The sequence below is a fragment of the Bos taurus genome, chromosome 1 (assembly GCF_002263795.3).
Source record: "Bos taurus isolate L1 Dominette 01449 registration number 42190680 breed Hereford chromosome 1, ARS-UCD2.0, whole genome shotgun sequence".
NCBI lineage: Eukaryota > Metazoa > Chordata > Mammalia > Artiodactyla > Bovidae > Bos > Bos taurus.
This window is the reverse complement of record NC_037328.1, coordinates 3,779,171-3,794,495: the sequence shown is the minus strand read 5'-3', so window position 1 is coordinate 3,794,495 and position 15,325 is coordinate 3,779,171. Positions and strand designations below refer to the sequence as shown.

Below are 15,325 nucleotides of genomic sequence, written 5' to 3'. Positions count from 1 at the left end.
ACTGTTATAAAATGAATACTGCAATAAAGTGAGTCACATGAATATTTTGGTTTTCACGGCATTTAAAACTTATGCTCACACTTACTGCAGTTCAGTAAGTGTGCAATATATCCAAATAAAACAATGTATATGCTTTAACTAAAAAGTACTATCTTGCTAAAAAAAATGCCAATAATCATTTGACAACCCATGGTTGCCATAAACCTTCAATTTGTTTAAAAAAAAAAAAAAAGTGCAGGATCTGTGAAAAATGAAAAAACAAGGTATGCCTTTATATATAATGGATTGAACATGATACAGATAAGAAAATGAATATATTCTAAAAGGTTTCTTAGAGCACTTTCTAAATTAAGTCTAAAAGGAGCATTTCCCAAAGGCTGGTGGTACAACAGAATCATCACATAATTAAAATAAATAAAGATTCTCTAAGATTGACTATAGCACCAGAAGTCTAGGATATGTATTTTGTAGTATGTTCCTCCAACTGAGATGTACGGACAAGTTTAGAAAACTCTGAATTAGAGAATTTATTAAAATAGATCCAACGAACAAACACAGTCTAACTTCCTGAAATTCTCCAGTATGATGTCCTCCTTACCTTATACTGCAGATTTCAAACTATATTCCTGACTGCTGAAGAGCTGAAAGCCCTCTAAAGCAACAAGTCACACAACATTAATAAAAAAAAAAGGGAGACTTCCCTGGCAGTCCAGTGGTTAAGACTCTGTGCTCCCAATGCAGGCAGCACAGGTTCAACCCATGGCTGGGGAACTAAGATCCTGCAAAACACAGTGTACCACAAAAATTAATAAATAAAAGTGAAAAGCGGGGGAAAAAAAGGCTTCTCAGAAGGGGAAAAGGTGTATAACTAAATAGCTCAGTTCCTTAAAATAGAACCAACAATCTCTCTCTAAACTATTTAAATAAAAATACCTATTAAATTATTAGCATGAATATTTAGCATCCTTGTTTTAATTAAAGCAAAAAAGCAACTCAAATCAGTTATGTGCTTGACAGCTTTTAGTACAGCTTAAGGACTATTCAGCCACCCACACAACTAAACACTACTACTCTGGCAAGTGCAACCCAGACGCGCTAATGAACACGTCTTAGGTAATTAGAAATGCCTCTACCTGATGGTGCACTGGATCCTGCTGCACTGCCATCATTCGAGGCGGAAACTGATCCATGTTCTGATGTTGGGCATATGTTGGTTGCGGCATGCCATCTCCAGGAAACCCACTAAAAGAGATGAGCAGTCTTCTTTTTACCCATTCAAAAACACATCATTCTTGGCCACATTTACGCTACACAAACTTACAGATTGCTGTTCAGGAGTTGTTAACAATCAACATTTTACTTAATCATTTATTTACCTATATTAACTTAAAAACTCAGCATTATTCCCAAAATAAAAGTCATTTTTTATTGTAAATCTGACAGGATCCCCTCCCCATTCAGAAGAAATCCCCAAATACCACAATTTTTAAAAGAATTTTAGAAGACGCTATATGAAAAATGACTATTAAGTGTTACTTGCATTATGCCTTGTAATGACTACCAAAGTTCTATCTGCTGAGGAATCAAAAGAAAGTGACGTACAAGGGTGCCTGTGGAGGAGAGGCAGTGGGCGCAGCCACAGAAGGTGCGGCGGCGGTGGCCGGCGTAGTGGGCACAACAGCGGCAGGAGCAGGTGTTGTGGTGGCCGAGGCGGCAACAGCATCTTCTTTCTTGGATTCTTCCACTGCTTCTGGCTCATCATCATAATCAAATCTATCAAGTAGCTTCTGCAAGAGGTATGCCAATATTCCGTTTTAAAATTCAGGTTGTGATTCACTGCACAAAAAAAACTTGATAAAAACAGACATTCACCATCATCTATAACCCTGCTATGCTGTGATGTACAATTTCATTTTCCCACATGCTTCTAAGGGACTTTGGCGCACAGACAATTTTTGCACACACAAAAAAGGTACTACCATTGCTTTTTTACAGAGGTATACAGTGAATATTTAAGTAACTCAACATTAATAGAGTCAATGACAGGAGCCAAAATTAAAACTCGGGTCTAGGGCTTCCCTGATGATCGGCTCAGGGGTGAAGACTCTGCCTGCCAGTGCAAGAGACACAGGTTTGATCCCTGGTCTGGGAAGATTCCATATGCCGTGGAGCAGCTAAGCCTGTGTGCCACAACTAACGCGCCTGTGCTCGAGAGCCCGAGAGCCGCAGCTCCTGCAGCCTGCGTGTCCTAGCACCTGTGCTCCACAACAAGAAAAGCCAACACAAGGAGACTAGAGAGTAGCCCCCGCTTGCTGCAGCTAGAAAAAGCCTGCACAGCAACAAAGACTTGGCACAGCCAAAAATAAATAAAATATAAAAAACAAAAAAAAAAATTAGGTTTAAACTATCTACAAAAACAACAAAAGAACTCTATGCAGTTTATCACATATAGACATGTTCCTCAAAAGTTTTACGATTCAAACCTATTGCTTGGGGAAAACATCTGAAGCAATTAAAAAATTTAACTGAGCCCTACTATCTAAAAAGATATTTCTGCTGCTTTTAAGGAAACTGAACATCTACAAAGAGGCTGAAATAGACAAGCTGTTCCCAGTCAGCTGTTTGACTAGCTTAAAATAGACCTTCTCAGTCAAAAGCAAAGCACAATTCCTTTTTCTAAACTTAATGTAAAGAACAAACATTGATCAATCCACTTAAGATAAAACACTAGAGGAATTAGTTGCAATTCAAATGAACAACAAAATACGAATGCCACTGCTAGCACTGCTATTACTCAACATTTTATTTTTCTGGAAGTCCTAGCCATCAAGACAGTAAAAAAAAAAAAAAGAAACAGGTCTAGATGTTGAAGGGGAAAAGTCAAATTTAGCAGCCTACAAAATGTGAGAGAACCAACTAGAGAAAACAAGATAATTTACAAGATAACATAAAAATTCAATAGTTTCCCTCAACAGCATCAATTGGGCTTCCAGGGTGGCTCAGAAGTAAAGAATCTGCCTGGAATGCAGGGGCCATAGGAGGTGCCGGTTTGATCCCTGGGTTGGGAAGATCCCTTGGAGGAGGAAATGGCAACTCACTCCAGTATTCTTGCCTGGAAAATCCTATGGACAGAGGAGCCTAGTGGGCTACAGTCCATAGGATTGCAAAGATTTGGACATGGAAGTGTTATGAAACACTAAACATGAAAAATGAGTAAATTATCTAAGAATAAATGAAACAAATATAAAAAAAATCAGAAACCTAGTAAATTGAGATTCTATATAAGAAATTATCAGTACTTCTTAAATTAACTTGTAAATTCATAAAAATTTATGCTAACACTCAGCTCATCTGGAAAAGCATGCTGTGATGGTCAACTGTATACGTGCCAACTTGGCTAGGTTATGATGTCCAGTTGTTTGGTCAAATATTAACCTAGATGTTGCTCTGATGGTATTTTAAAAATGTGATTAACAGGGAATTCCCTGGTGATCCAGTGGTTAGTACTCTGCACTTTCACCACCATGAGCCTAAGGTTCAATCCCTGGTTGGGGAACTAAAATCCTTTAAGCTGCATGGAGCAGCAAAGAAAAAGAAAAGTGACTAACATTTAAATTAGTGGACTGTGAATAAACAAACACCTTCCACAATATGGGTGTGCCTCAATCAATCAGTCAAAGGCCTTATAGCAGGGTTTCCCAAAGACAGCATTCTCAAGACAGCAACAGGAAAACCTTTTGCTTTGCAGAATTTAGACTCAAGACTGCAGCATTAACTCTTACCTGGATTTCCAGCCTGACACTCTAACTTACACTTGACAACTACATGAACCAATCCCTTAAAAAAAAATACCCCCCTTCTCCCCTTTGTGTGTCTGTGCCTGTAACTGGTCCTGTTTCTCTGGAACATACCAATTCACATGCCCAAGAATAGGCAAGGAATGTCTGAAAAAGAATAAAGGCAGAAAACACATCCAGAAATGAACTGTAAGTTGCAAGTGTTTAAACTGCTATGATGCCAAAACACACACAGATACTAGTGGGACAAAATGGTATCTAGAGACAGACATAGAAAAAAGTGTATGACAAAAATTGTGAGGGAGAATTGGCTATTTCCAAAAATATAAAGGTTTAACTATCTTGAACTGTATGCTAATATAAGTTCTTGATACATTGAGACAAACATAAAAAACAGAAATGTAAAACTACTAGGAGAAATAGAGAATTTTTAATACAAGTGGGGAGAATTTTCCCAATCACAACATAGAACAGAAGACTAAAAAACAAAACCATAGCACTTAACAATTTATGTTCACATATGCAGAGGAAACAGGTCTGAAAAACCATACACAAATCAGTGGAACTGATTTCCCTTTTCACTTCAGAACTTTCTGTATTATCTGCATTTCTTCCCCCTAAAAGCATGTACTTCTTTTGTACTCAAAAATTTTAATCCAACCTTCTTTTAATCAGTAGTCACTTCATAAATCATATAGATAGAATAACAAGCAGTAATTTCCATAGATTCTTAATATTAACTACTAGCAACAGTTATTGTATCTTAGAATGCTAGAAAGAAACAGATATTTAGAGATGATTAAATTAAAAGTTCTTTCTAGGATTATCAAACTTTTGTGTTTTTTTGTACTGCAACTTGTAAAATGAAATTAAATTTTATATTGTCATATATAGACAAGACACAAACAGGTAAGAGTGGAGTTGTTTAGGCAAACATTTCAACAGGAAGCTCTGAGCTGTGCATTTTCAACACACCTATACCCTTAGTGCAGAGAAGGCAAGCCACTCCAGTACTCTTGCCTAGAAAATCCCATGGATGGAGGAGCCTGGTAGGCTGCAGTCCATGGGGTCGCTACAAGTCGGAAGCGACTGAGCGACTTCACTTTCACTTTTCACCTTCACACAATGGAGAAAGCAATGGCAACCCACTCCAGTGTTCTTGCCTGGAGAATCCCAGGGACGGCAGAGCCTGGTGGGCTGCCGTCTATGGGGTTGCAGAGTCGGACACGACTGAAGCGACTTAGCAGCAGCAGCAGCATACCCTTAGTGGGAGCTCCTTAAACATAACTAAGGCCCAAAAGAGAAGTTTGAAGACACTAAACCAACCCAAACTTTCATATTATAGATAAGGTAACTAATGTTTTCAACAACAGAAAACAGAAAGCAACTTAAATGTCTTTCAACAGGGGAAATGGTTAAACTGATGTGTCCATGTAATGGAATAATTCTAATGAGCACTCAGTACATAGTAGATTTATATCTATTAACCTTAACAACCACCCAGAGACATGAGGATTAAGATGAAAAATAAACCAGTTAAAAACAATGTGTATGTATATTTATGTATATAGATTAAAAATACCTATTTTTATATATGTATGTACACACACATACACACAAACACACAGATACATAATGACCAAAAAAGAAAAGACTATATCCACAGGAAATCAATTCTGAAAAGATATATAGCAGAATGTTACAGTAGTTATCCTTGAGTAAGGGGGTTAATGATGAATGCTCTGTTTCCTTTATACTGTTTACTTTTCTCTTATATTGAAAATTCTGCAATGAATATATATCACATTTATAACCAAGAATAAGAGTCAATGTTTTGATGCCGAGGGGGAAAATCCCTCAAATAACTAAATGAACAATCCAAGTAAGTCAGAAAAGGGTTAACTTCTACAGGGCGATATAAACAATGGGATGGGTTATGTGAGAGAAGCATACCTTGTCAAATGCAGTTTTTTGTTCAGGTGGGGGGAAAGCAGCTTTTTGTTCAGGTGGTTGTGTAGGAGCTGTCTTTAACTGAGCTGTGATAGCCTGAACCTGAGCCATCACGGCATTGTCAATGGCGGGAGACTGTGGTTTTGGAGGCTGTTGAAAAGTCTGAAGGATCTGCTGAAGCTTAAAGAATGGGAAAACTGATAAACCACACAACAAAGGATAATCACAGTATCAAAAGTTAATTTACTTAAAAAAAAAAAATGGTGAATCAAAATAGCACAGGCACAGAGGAACTTGGAAAAAGGAACCAACCTTTTAGTAATGGTTAAGTTTATCCTGAATAAATATATCAGGGATACAATGTGTGTCACTTAAGGTTAAAAGTATATGCTGATGACGCCAATGGTAGACAATGATGGTCAGAGAGAAGAGAAAATACACTGAATTGTGAACAATGTATATATGTTTTCTAAAAAAGTGTAAAAAAATCGTCTGCATTAATCCATATAATTTTGTAACTAGCACTGTGGGCAACTCCACCACCCTGAGAGCTCTGCAGCTCTCTCCAAAGGGGCACACCATTCCTCAGTGTGCTGCTCCCTTGCTTACCTCTCCCACATATCCCCTAGTATCCTTCCTCACAAAGACTTTTCCAGTAGATATATTCCCTCCTCACAATGTGCTCGGTAACCAAGAATGTAAAATAAGAACTGACAACAGTACCTAACTGCAAACTATTTAATCTTTGGATAGACAGTTTACCTGTTGACCTTGAGTTGTCTGAAACAGTTGGGCCACAGCAGCAAAAGCATCAGAGCTGGGCAACTGCGGTACAGTTGGTACAGAGTTTGTAGTGGCTTGTGGAGGTTCAGAAGAAACTTTAACTGGAGGTGGAGGTGAACCTAAAAAAGAAAAGATCATTAAGGCCTCAAAAACTTTTAACTCATAAATATTTCCTTTAAACTCCATTAAGCTTCTTTACTAAAACAATACTCTATTCAGTTTAACATACAGTAAAAAATATAGATTATGGTATTACAGCCTATACTGCAACACGCACTGAATACTTTTATTAGAAATAATGATGGGAAGAAAACTTGATCTTCCAAGATGTAAACTCAAGTTTCCTTCTTATAGAAAAATTCCATCACTATAAATAGATTCCAAACATATCATGTACAAAAAATGACACAATTCTCTAAGTGCACAGACACACCTGACCTTACCTTCATTATTAGTAACATTTTCTGTTACTGGAGCAGCATTACTGGTTCCTGCTGCCATGTCCAAAAGAGGCTGAATAATTTCAATTTTGAATACTCCATTTTTTTGCCAAAGGTTCAATACACGAACTATTTTACTCTGTTATGTGAAAAAACATGAATATATAATAAGTATTAGCATAAATAATTATACCTCTTATGAAAAGAGAGAACAAAACACCACAGGCTAACATTTCCATGCTATATCTGTTAGAAAACAATCTATCATCAGAATTACAGCCTCATTAAACTACTCTAACTGGCCTTCCTTCAGTAGTGTAATCCAGGGTAAGAAACAGGGAGAGAAAAAAAACAAAAAATTAACCTAGAGAGTCAAAAGAAATGCATTAGAATTACTTGAAATTTTCATATTTATGATTACAAAGAAACCAAAAAATTCAGTTATCTAAGAAGAGTAAAATCCAGGATGATTTTAATAGTTAAAATATTTAACACAATTAACTGGCCTCTAATTGCTAGGTAAGTTGTTTTGTGGGTTACCAAATTTGAAGGAGATCCAGAGAAAATGTGTTATTCATGGTTACAACTCTTATCTCCTCCTCTAGGAATGAACTCTTCTCTTGTATATCTTTCCCACAAGAGCATTCCTCCAAGAATACAGAGAATCCATAACATGCGAATTCATATGTCCTTTATTATACAGGCTCTAGTCTTTGTTATTCTGAGCTTACCAGTGTATTTCTCCTATCTATTAGAGTCTAGTTTCTTGTCTATGTTTTTCTATCTTTTTATAGTACAGAGTAAAACCAGCTATAAATGTGAGGAATTAAATACAGTAGTCTGATTGCTAATGAATATCATTTATACTTCAACATCTCTATATGATGGGGAAAGTCAATGATTGGTCCCTTCCTTCTGGAATAAACAACAATTTGAGATAAGCACTGTCCTCCTCTACTGCAGAATTTCTTTACCATTCAGTCACAAGAAATCTTTCTAATAATGTTTTCTTTAAAGAAAGATGATGCTCCTTTTTTTTGTCCAGTGGTCATGTATGGATGTGAGAGTTGGACTGTGAAGAAAGCTGAGTGCTGAAGAATTGATGCTTTTGAACTGTGGTGTTGGAGAAGACTCTTGAGAGTCCCTTGAACTGCAAGGAGATCCAACCAGTCCATTCTAAAGGCGATCAGTCCTGGGTGTTCTTTGGAAGGACTGATGCTAAAGCTGAAACTCCAATACTTTGGCCACCTCATGTGAAGAGTTGACTCATTGGAAAAGACTCTGATGCTGGGAGGGATTGGGTGCAGGAGAAGGGGATGACAGAGGATGAGATGGCTGGACGGCATCGCCGACTCGATGGACGTTGAGTTTGGGTGAACTCCGGGAGTTGGTGATAGACAGGGAGGCCTGGTGTGCTGCGACTCATGGGGTTTCAAAGAGTCAGACACGACTGAGCGACTGAACTGAACTGATGCTCCTTTTGTATTTCAAAAGTACAACATTTCTGAAGGACTTCACAAGAAAATAGATATGACTACTATAGAAAAAAACTGGGTTTTGTTTCAAGTTCACAGAGATCACTATGTGATTACCTTTCTAATAATACAGTAGGCTTTAAATACCTAATATACATTTAAGAATAGAGTAAGAATACAAGTTTAATTTAAAAATTATAAACTATACCTTATCTTCAGATGGACAAAGATACAGATATTGGAATGTGGCAGTTATGTTTTTAGAGAATCTTGGCCCAAAAACATCTTTATCAGTTCCAAACTGATGACGAGACTGTCGCACAATTGAGTCGATTACATATAATCCTGGAACCTTGTATTCTGGTTTACACTACAAAGATTAAAGATGTAAAGTCAATACAAGAAAAGTAAATCACAATTTGACACCCATTAATCTCACTCTTATGAAACTATATATTCAAGGTTATTTCTACAGAAATAACTAAAGTTATTAATTTAAGTAATTAACTACTTAAATGTTAAATTCTCTTATTGGCTAGCTTGTCAAGATTCCCACAGGTCTGTAGAGAACTACCATTCTCTTGATGTTTCAGACTCCCAATATTTTACTTTTTTCTGATCCCTCTGTCCTCCCCTACTTCCAACTTCCTAGAATCAGCATTACTTTATCAATGCCTAAGCCACCTCCATACAGATCTACTTATTATGGAAAAATCTCCTCTCATTCATCCTGCTCAAAAAATAACTTTTAACTTTTAAAATTATCAAAAAGCCAATCTTAACCAAAATATTAATTTCAATTCTATTAAAGTACAGTATCAGAGAAACAAAACCCAAAAGGCAAAGTCATTCTTGGCCTTACAAACTGACAAGATAAAATGAATAGATAGACACCTGCAAACATTTCTGGTGGTACAACCTTTATGAAAAATAATTTAGCAATAAACACAAAGCCTTGTTTGATCCAACAACCCTATTTCTAAAAATTTATACTAAGGAAAACAGACTCCATATTTCCAATGCAGGGGGCACAGCTTGATCCCTGGTCGGGGAACTAAGATTCTGCAAGCCACGTGGCATGGCCAAAACAGTTAAAAAAAAAAAAGGTACAGCTCTAGGTTAGGGGAGAAGACAATGATGTCTAAGTCTCCTTTCTCAGTCCTTTACTGACATAGACATGTGCTAATGTTACATATGTTATCAAACAACATATAACTGTAGAAGTGAAAAGTGGTTTAATTATGATGGGAGAAAGGGAAGTTGAAAACACCACAGTGATTTCATTTGAAGTACTAAAAGATAAGTTAAAAGTCAAAAGAGTCATCAGGGCAATGGGGAGAGAAGGCTCGAGCAGACAAAAAACTATTTCGAATCCTGACTCATAGTAAGTACTCAATCAACAGTACTGCTATATATTTTTGTTTTGTTATGAAACAAAAAAACAAGACTTCCAGTGACAACTTTTCTGTAGAGTGACTTTCGAAGTAATTATTCAAATTACAACTCACAAAGTACATTACAATATTGATCATAACTAAAATGAGGTAATAATAAAATGGATAGTTACCTTTTTGATGAACTTTTCTACTATTTGAACCACATGCTTATAAAGCTGAAAAGAACAAAAAGAATATCATTATCCAGCTAACACACTTTTCTCTTCAATACATTTCCTCTAATTAGAAAATACCTAAAACCTCAAAATTTGTACAATTTGAATAATTCTCAAGGTAATACTGAACGAACCCTAGTAAATAATCCATAGTCAACAACTCAAAAAATTCTTAACCACACATAAACAAGGTAACTACGTGAGGTGATGGATGTGTCAATTAGTATAAGGTAATCATTTCACAACGTACACGTGCATCAAACCGTGCTCTATTACCTACTACTAAATCTGTCAACTATACCTCAATAAAGTTAAAAAATATAAAGAGGAAATACAACGTAACAGATTTTGAAATATGTTACAATGTAGACACATCATACAGTTGTTATTATGTACTTTCAGCAAAACCTGGTTAGTGCTCTTTGACTTAGGCCTGAACTACTTCACAATATGAAACCTCAAATTTAACAATAATATTTTCAACATTTTAAAAAACACCTTCCAAATTAATATATTTCTTTTACTCTTACCTTTATAGCTTTAATAGCAGCTTTCGTGATGAGAATCATCTTGGCTCGAGAGATGGGAGGTTTCATATCCATAAGTGAAAAGAGCTTTAAAAAAAAAAAAGGAAAAAAGTTTTAATTAAAAGTAAAATTAGAGGTTTACCCTTCATTTCAACAAATATATTTGTAACTAAAAGAATAATAAAATTTCTAAAACTAGGTTTAATAATTTGTCTGGTAAAGAAAAACCAAGAGCTTTCTTACATACTAGCATCACCACTTTGAAAACAGAATGGGAAAAGATTATGCTAAAATCAGCAAAAAAGGGGGAAAAGGTAAAAAAAAATTGACAAAATCTATAACAGAAAATTTACAAAACCCTACTGAAGAACTCAAAACTGATTTGAATGGAAACAAACACACCATGTTCCTATACTGAAAATGGCAATACTGTGACTCAATATTTAATATTTCAAATCCAACCTCACTGAGATTTTGCAGGACTTCAAATAATTCTGATGTTCATTTGGAGATACACATGTATTACATCAGGTAAGAAACTTAACACGTCATTATAAAACTTGAATTCACAATTTCTTGATTAGTTAGGAATAAAAATGACACCGTATTTAACAAATTTCACTACAGTAAATCCAACAATCAGGGAGTCCCAGGAGATGAAACCACACAGGCACACTCCTTTCCCCTAAAATTTAAACCCAACCAAAATATAATGAGAGCCCATAAAGAGTAATAAAGATAAAATTCTGACATTAAGAAGAAGCTTATATCTACTTTCTTAAAATCTTGTTTTTGTTTTAACCATAAGCATACATATTCTTCTAAAAATACATTTTGAAATAAGTTTCAGGGCCTTCTAAGCATTATCAGTCTTACATGAATCATATTTCCATTTCTCTCCAACTAATGCTGGAATTTCAAATATGGAACCCCTAAGACACAGACTATCTTTACTGGACACCTACTAAAAAGGTACCCTAAAGAACAAGTCTCCTTTTCCAGAATAAATAGCCCTACCTGTCAACAAAATACTCTGGCAACAGAGTTTTTGCAGTTTTTCAAAACTACAGACACAATGGGACTATAGATAGTGGTAACAGTAATTTTTTTAAAAAGTATGCAATGCAAGATATGATCAATATAAGAACTAAAAACGTACTTTGTTTAAGCAGAGAAAGGTAGAATTTTTTGATAAATGATACTAAGATGAATTTGAGTAAACTCTGGGAGATCGTGAAGGACAGGGAAGCCTGGCATGCTGCAGCTCATGGGGTCACAAAGAGTTGGACATGACTTAGGACTGAACAAGAACAACAATACTAAAATACAGAGAATGGGAAAAACAAAGATACTAACACAAAGACTGATTTTTTTTAAAAAGGCATTATCTAATTCGGGTCATTATTCTTTATTTCCAACAAAATAAAAATTCTCCGTGAAAATAAATGCTCACTAATTGAAAAACAACTAGAGACAGTAATCTTTAAAACTATATAAACCAATGAGAAACTAAGAAACGATTTAAAGTATTTCAACTCCAATACAAACTGAAAAATGTATGCAGCACACAGTTTATAAAAGGGCATATTCTGCCCATTTCTAAGTTACAAAAGCTATTGAAACAGTTATTTATTACTACAGTTCTATTTCCTTTTCTGGATCTTAAAGCAGAGAAACTGGATACAAAAAGAGTTTATACACAATCTCAAGAATGAGTAACAGCGAGAACTACTTTTCTGGCCATTAAAAGCTTAGAGAATCATATTTCTCTGAAGCCTAAGCCAGCACGAATATTCATTTAATGTCCCACATTCTTGATTATTTCTACAGTAAGGAACTCCCCATATTAAAAAACAACAACAACACACACACAAAAAACCCCAGCCAACTGAGGAGACAAGACAGATTAGTGCCATCTTCTGATGAAATGCTCTACAGTTTATATTTAAATCATTTATCTTAAAAAATTAAAGTACAGACTATACCATATAGCAGTATAACTATCACTCAGGCAATAAACCAGCAAGAGAGCATTTAAGTGCTACCATTTAAGAGACAGACAGAGGAAGGGTATTTATTCCACTAAAGAAGGCACAACTCAAGACAAGAGGAAGTTGATTTTGAATCAACACTAAGTGCCTAAGTATAAGGTGGTACATCATCTTATTTAATCATATTAACAATTAACATAGATTGTCACAGCTGTTTTGAGCCGATACCAAAAAGGATTACATCTGCTTTCAAATGATTCCCAGGGAATGTGTCTGGACTAGAATTTGTTGATTGTAAAGCTCACAATCCTTAAGATTATCAGTTCAGTTCAGTCGCTCAGTCGTGTCCAACTCTGCGACCCCATGACTGCAGCATGCCAGGCCTCCCTGTCCATCACCAACTCCCGGAGCTTGCTCAAACTCATGTCCATTGAGTCAGTGATGCCATCCAACCATCTCATTCTCTGTTGTCCTCTTCTCCTTCTGCCTTCAATCTTTCCCAGTATTAGGGTCTTTTCCAGTGAGTCAGTTCTTTGCATCAGGTGGCCAAAGTACTGGAGTTTCAGCTTCAGCATCAGTCCTTCCCATGATTACTCAGGACTGACTTCCTTTAGGATGGACTGGTTGGATCTCCTTGCAGTCCAAGGGACTCTCAGGAGTATTCTCCCAACACCACAGTTCAAAAGCATCAATTCTTCGGCACTCAGCTTTCTTTATAGTCCAACTCTCACATCCATACATGACTACTGGATAAACCATATAGTCAACTCCTTATACAATGCTGCTTGTTGTAAATACATGCAAAGACCATTAACTCTGATGGAGAATGCAGGCAAAATACCAAGTAGGCATCTGTGCTCATCTCTCTCTATATATATTGCATTGGTTCAGGGATAACGATGAGACATACTGAATTTAACTTGGGATGCCTACTGAAAATCCAGGCAGAGATTTCAGCAGACTGGAATATGGATCTTGAAAAAGCAGAGGTCCTTCTAGAAACTGAGAGATTACAGAATCAAAACCAGGAAGACGAGTAAGAAGGGAACAAAGATACAACTAACTACAGTATACCAAATATTTCAATGTAGCACAGAAAAGGGGGCGACACAAAGGAACACCAGGACAAACACCAGAAACTAAACCTTTACTGCTTTAGTTTTTTTCATATGGCTTGACTAACATTCCATCATGTAAAATGCCAGGCTGGATGAAGCACAAACTGGAATCAAGACTGCCGGGAGAAATATCAATAAGCTCAGATATACAGATGATACCACCCTTATGGCAGAAAGCAAAGAGGACCCGAAGAGCCTCTTGATGAAAGTGAAAGTCGCTCAGTAGTATCCAACTCTTTGCGACCCCATGGACTGTAGCCTGCCAGGCTCCTCTGTCCATGGAATTCTCCAGGCCAGAATACTGGAGTGGGTAGCCTTTCCCTCCTCCAGGGGATCTTCCCAACCCAGGGATCAAACCCAGGTCTACCACATTGTAGGCAGATTCTTTACCAGCTGAGCCACAAGGGAAGCCCAAAAGTGAAAGAGGAAGAGTGAAAAAGCTGGCTTAACACTTAACATTGAAAAACCTCAGATTATGGCATCCAGGCCCATCAATTCACGACAAACAGATGGAGAAATAATGGAAACAGTGAGAGACTTTCTTTTCTTGGACTCCAAAATCACTGCAGATGGTGACTGCAGCCATGAAATTAAAAGACGCTTGCTCCTTTGAAGAAAAGTTATGACCAACCTAGACAGCATATTAAAAAGCAGAGATATTATTTTGCCAACAAAGGTCCACTTAGTCAAGGCTATGGTTTTTCCAGTAGTCATGTATGGATGTGAGAGTTGGACTGTGAAGAAAGCTGAGTGCTGAAGAATTGATGCTTTTGAACTGTGGTGTTGGAGAAGACTCTTGAGAGTCCCTTGGACTGCAAGGAAATCCAACCAGTCCATCCTAAAGGAAATCAGTCCTGAGTGTTCACTGGAAAGACTGATACTGAAGCTGAAACTCCAATACTTTGGCCACCTCATGCGAAGAACTGACTCATCTGAAAAGACCCTGATGCTGGGAAAGATTGAAGGCAGAAGGAGAAGGGGATGACAGAGGATGAGCTGGTTAAATGCCATCACCGATGCCATTCAATGGCATGGACATGAGTTTGAGCAAGCTCCGGGTGTTGGTGACAGACAGGGAAGCCTAGCATGCTGCAGTCCATGGGGTTGCAAAGAGTCAGACACGACTGAGCGACTAAACTGAATGACTAGTACTATCATCTGCAACTGGGCAAATGCTCAATAAACATCACTAGGTGCAGCGCTCTCATTGCTACTACACATCTGCATTCAGAATTAATGTGATCTGTCCAAAAACAAAAAGTGTCAACGCACCCACAGAAAATGATGCAATTCTGTTATAGAGGATAATAGCAGCAGTGGGCCCCAAAAGGTACAAAACCTCCTTAGAAAGCCTTAGTAAGAAAAACATATTTGCTAGCAATAGACACAAGTTTGTTTTTTTTTGTTGTCATCAGTTGAATAACTATTAGAAAAACTAAACATGAACACTGTTCTGCTGGGTGCCTGATATACAAAGTATTCTAAAAATTATGAAAAAAAAATCACTCACAATGATTCCTATTATCAATAAAGAACAATTTTAAATTTGGCCCATCACACTTATAGAATTCACAGGGTTTGAGGGTTAGTCAAAATAACATGATACTCTACTATTTATTGACTGCATAAACT

At 36.8% G+C, this 15,325-nt stretch overlaps 1 protein-coding gene across 2 annotated transcripts in view; it reads right to left on the bottom strand.

The window, feature by feature from the left end:
* SCAF4 (SR-related CTD associated factor 4) overlaps positions 1 to 15,325 on the bottom strand; it is a 61,983-nt gene that overhangs the window by 28,024 nt on the left and 18,634 nt on the right. For both annotated transcript variants that reach the window (XM_002707686.7, XM_005201117.5), the window contains exons 2-9: positions 10,588 to 10,671; positions 10,013 to 10,057; positions 8,654 to 8,815; positions 6,974 to 7,109; positions 6,510 to 6,649; positions 5,751 to 5,927; positions 1,603 to 1,787; positions 1,134 to 1,242 (exon numbers count right to left, since the gene is read on the bottom strand). In XM_002707686.7, the coding sequence (XP_002707732.3) occupies positions 1,134 to 1,242; positions 1,603 to 1,787; positions 5,751 to 5,927; positions 6,510 to 6,649; positions 6,974 to 7,109; positions 8,654 to 8,815; positions 10,013 to 10,057; positions 10,588 to 10,671 (1,038 nt within the window). The remainder of the gene's footprint in view (positions 1 to 1,133; positions 1,243 to 1,602; positions 1,788 to 5,750; positions 5,928 to 6,509; positions 6,650 to 6,973; positions 7,110 to 8,653; positions 8,816 to 10,012; positions 10,058 to 10,587; positions 10,672 to 15,325) is intronic.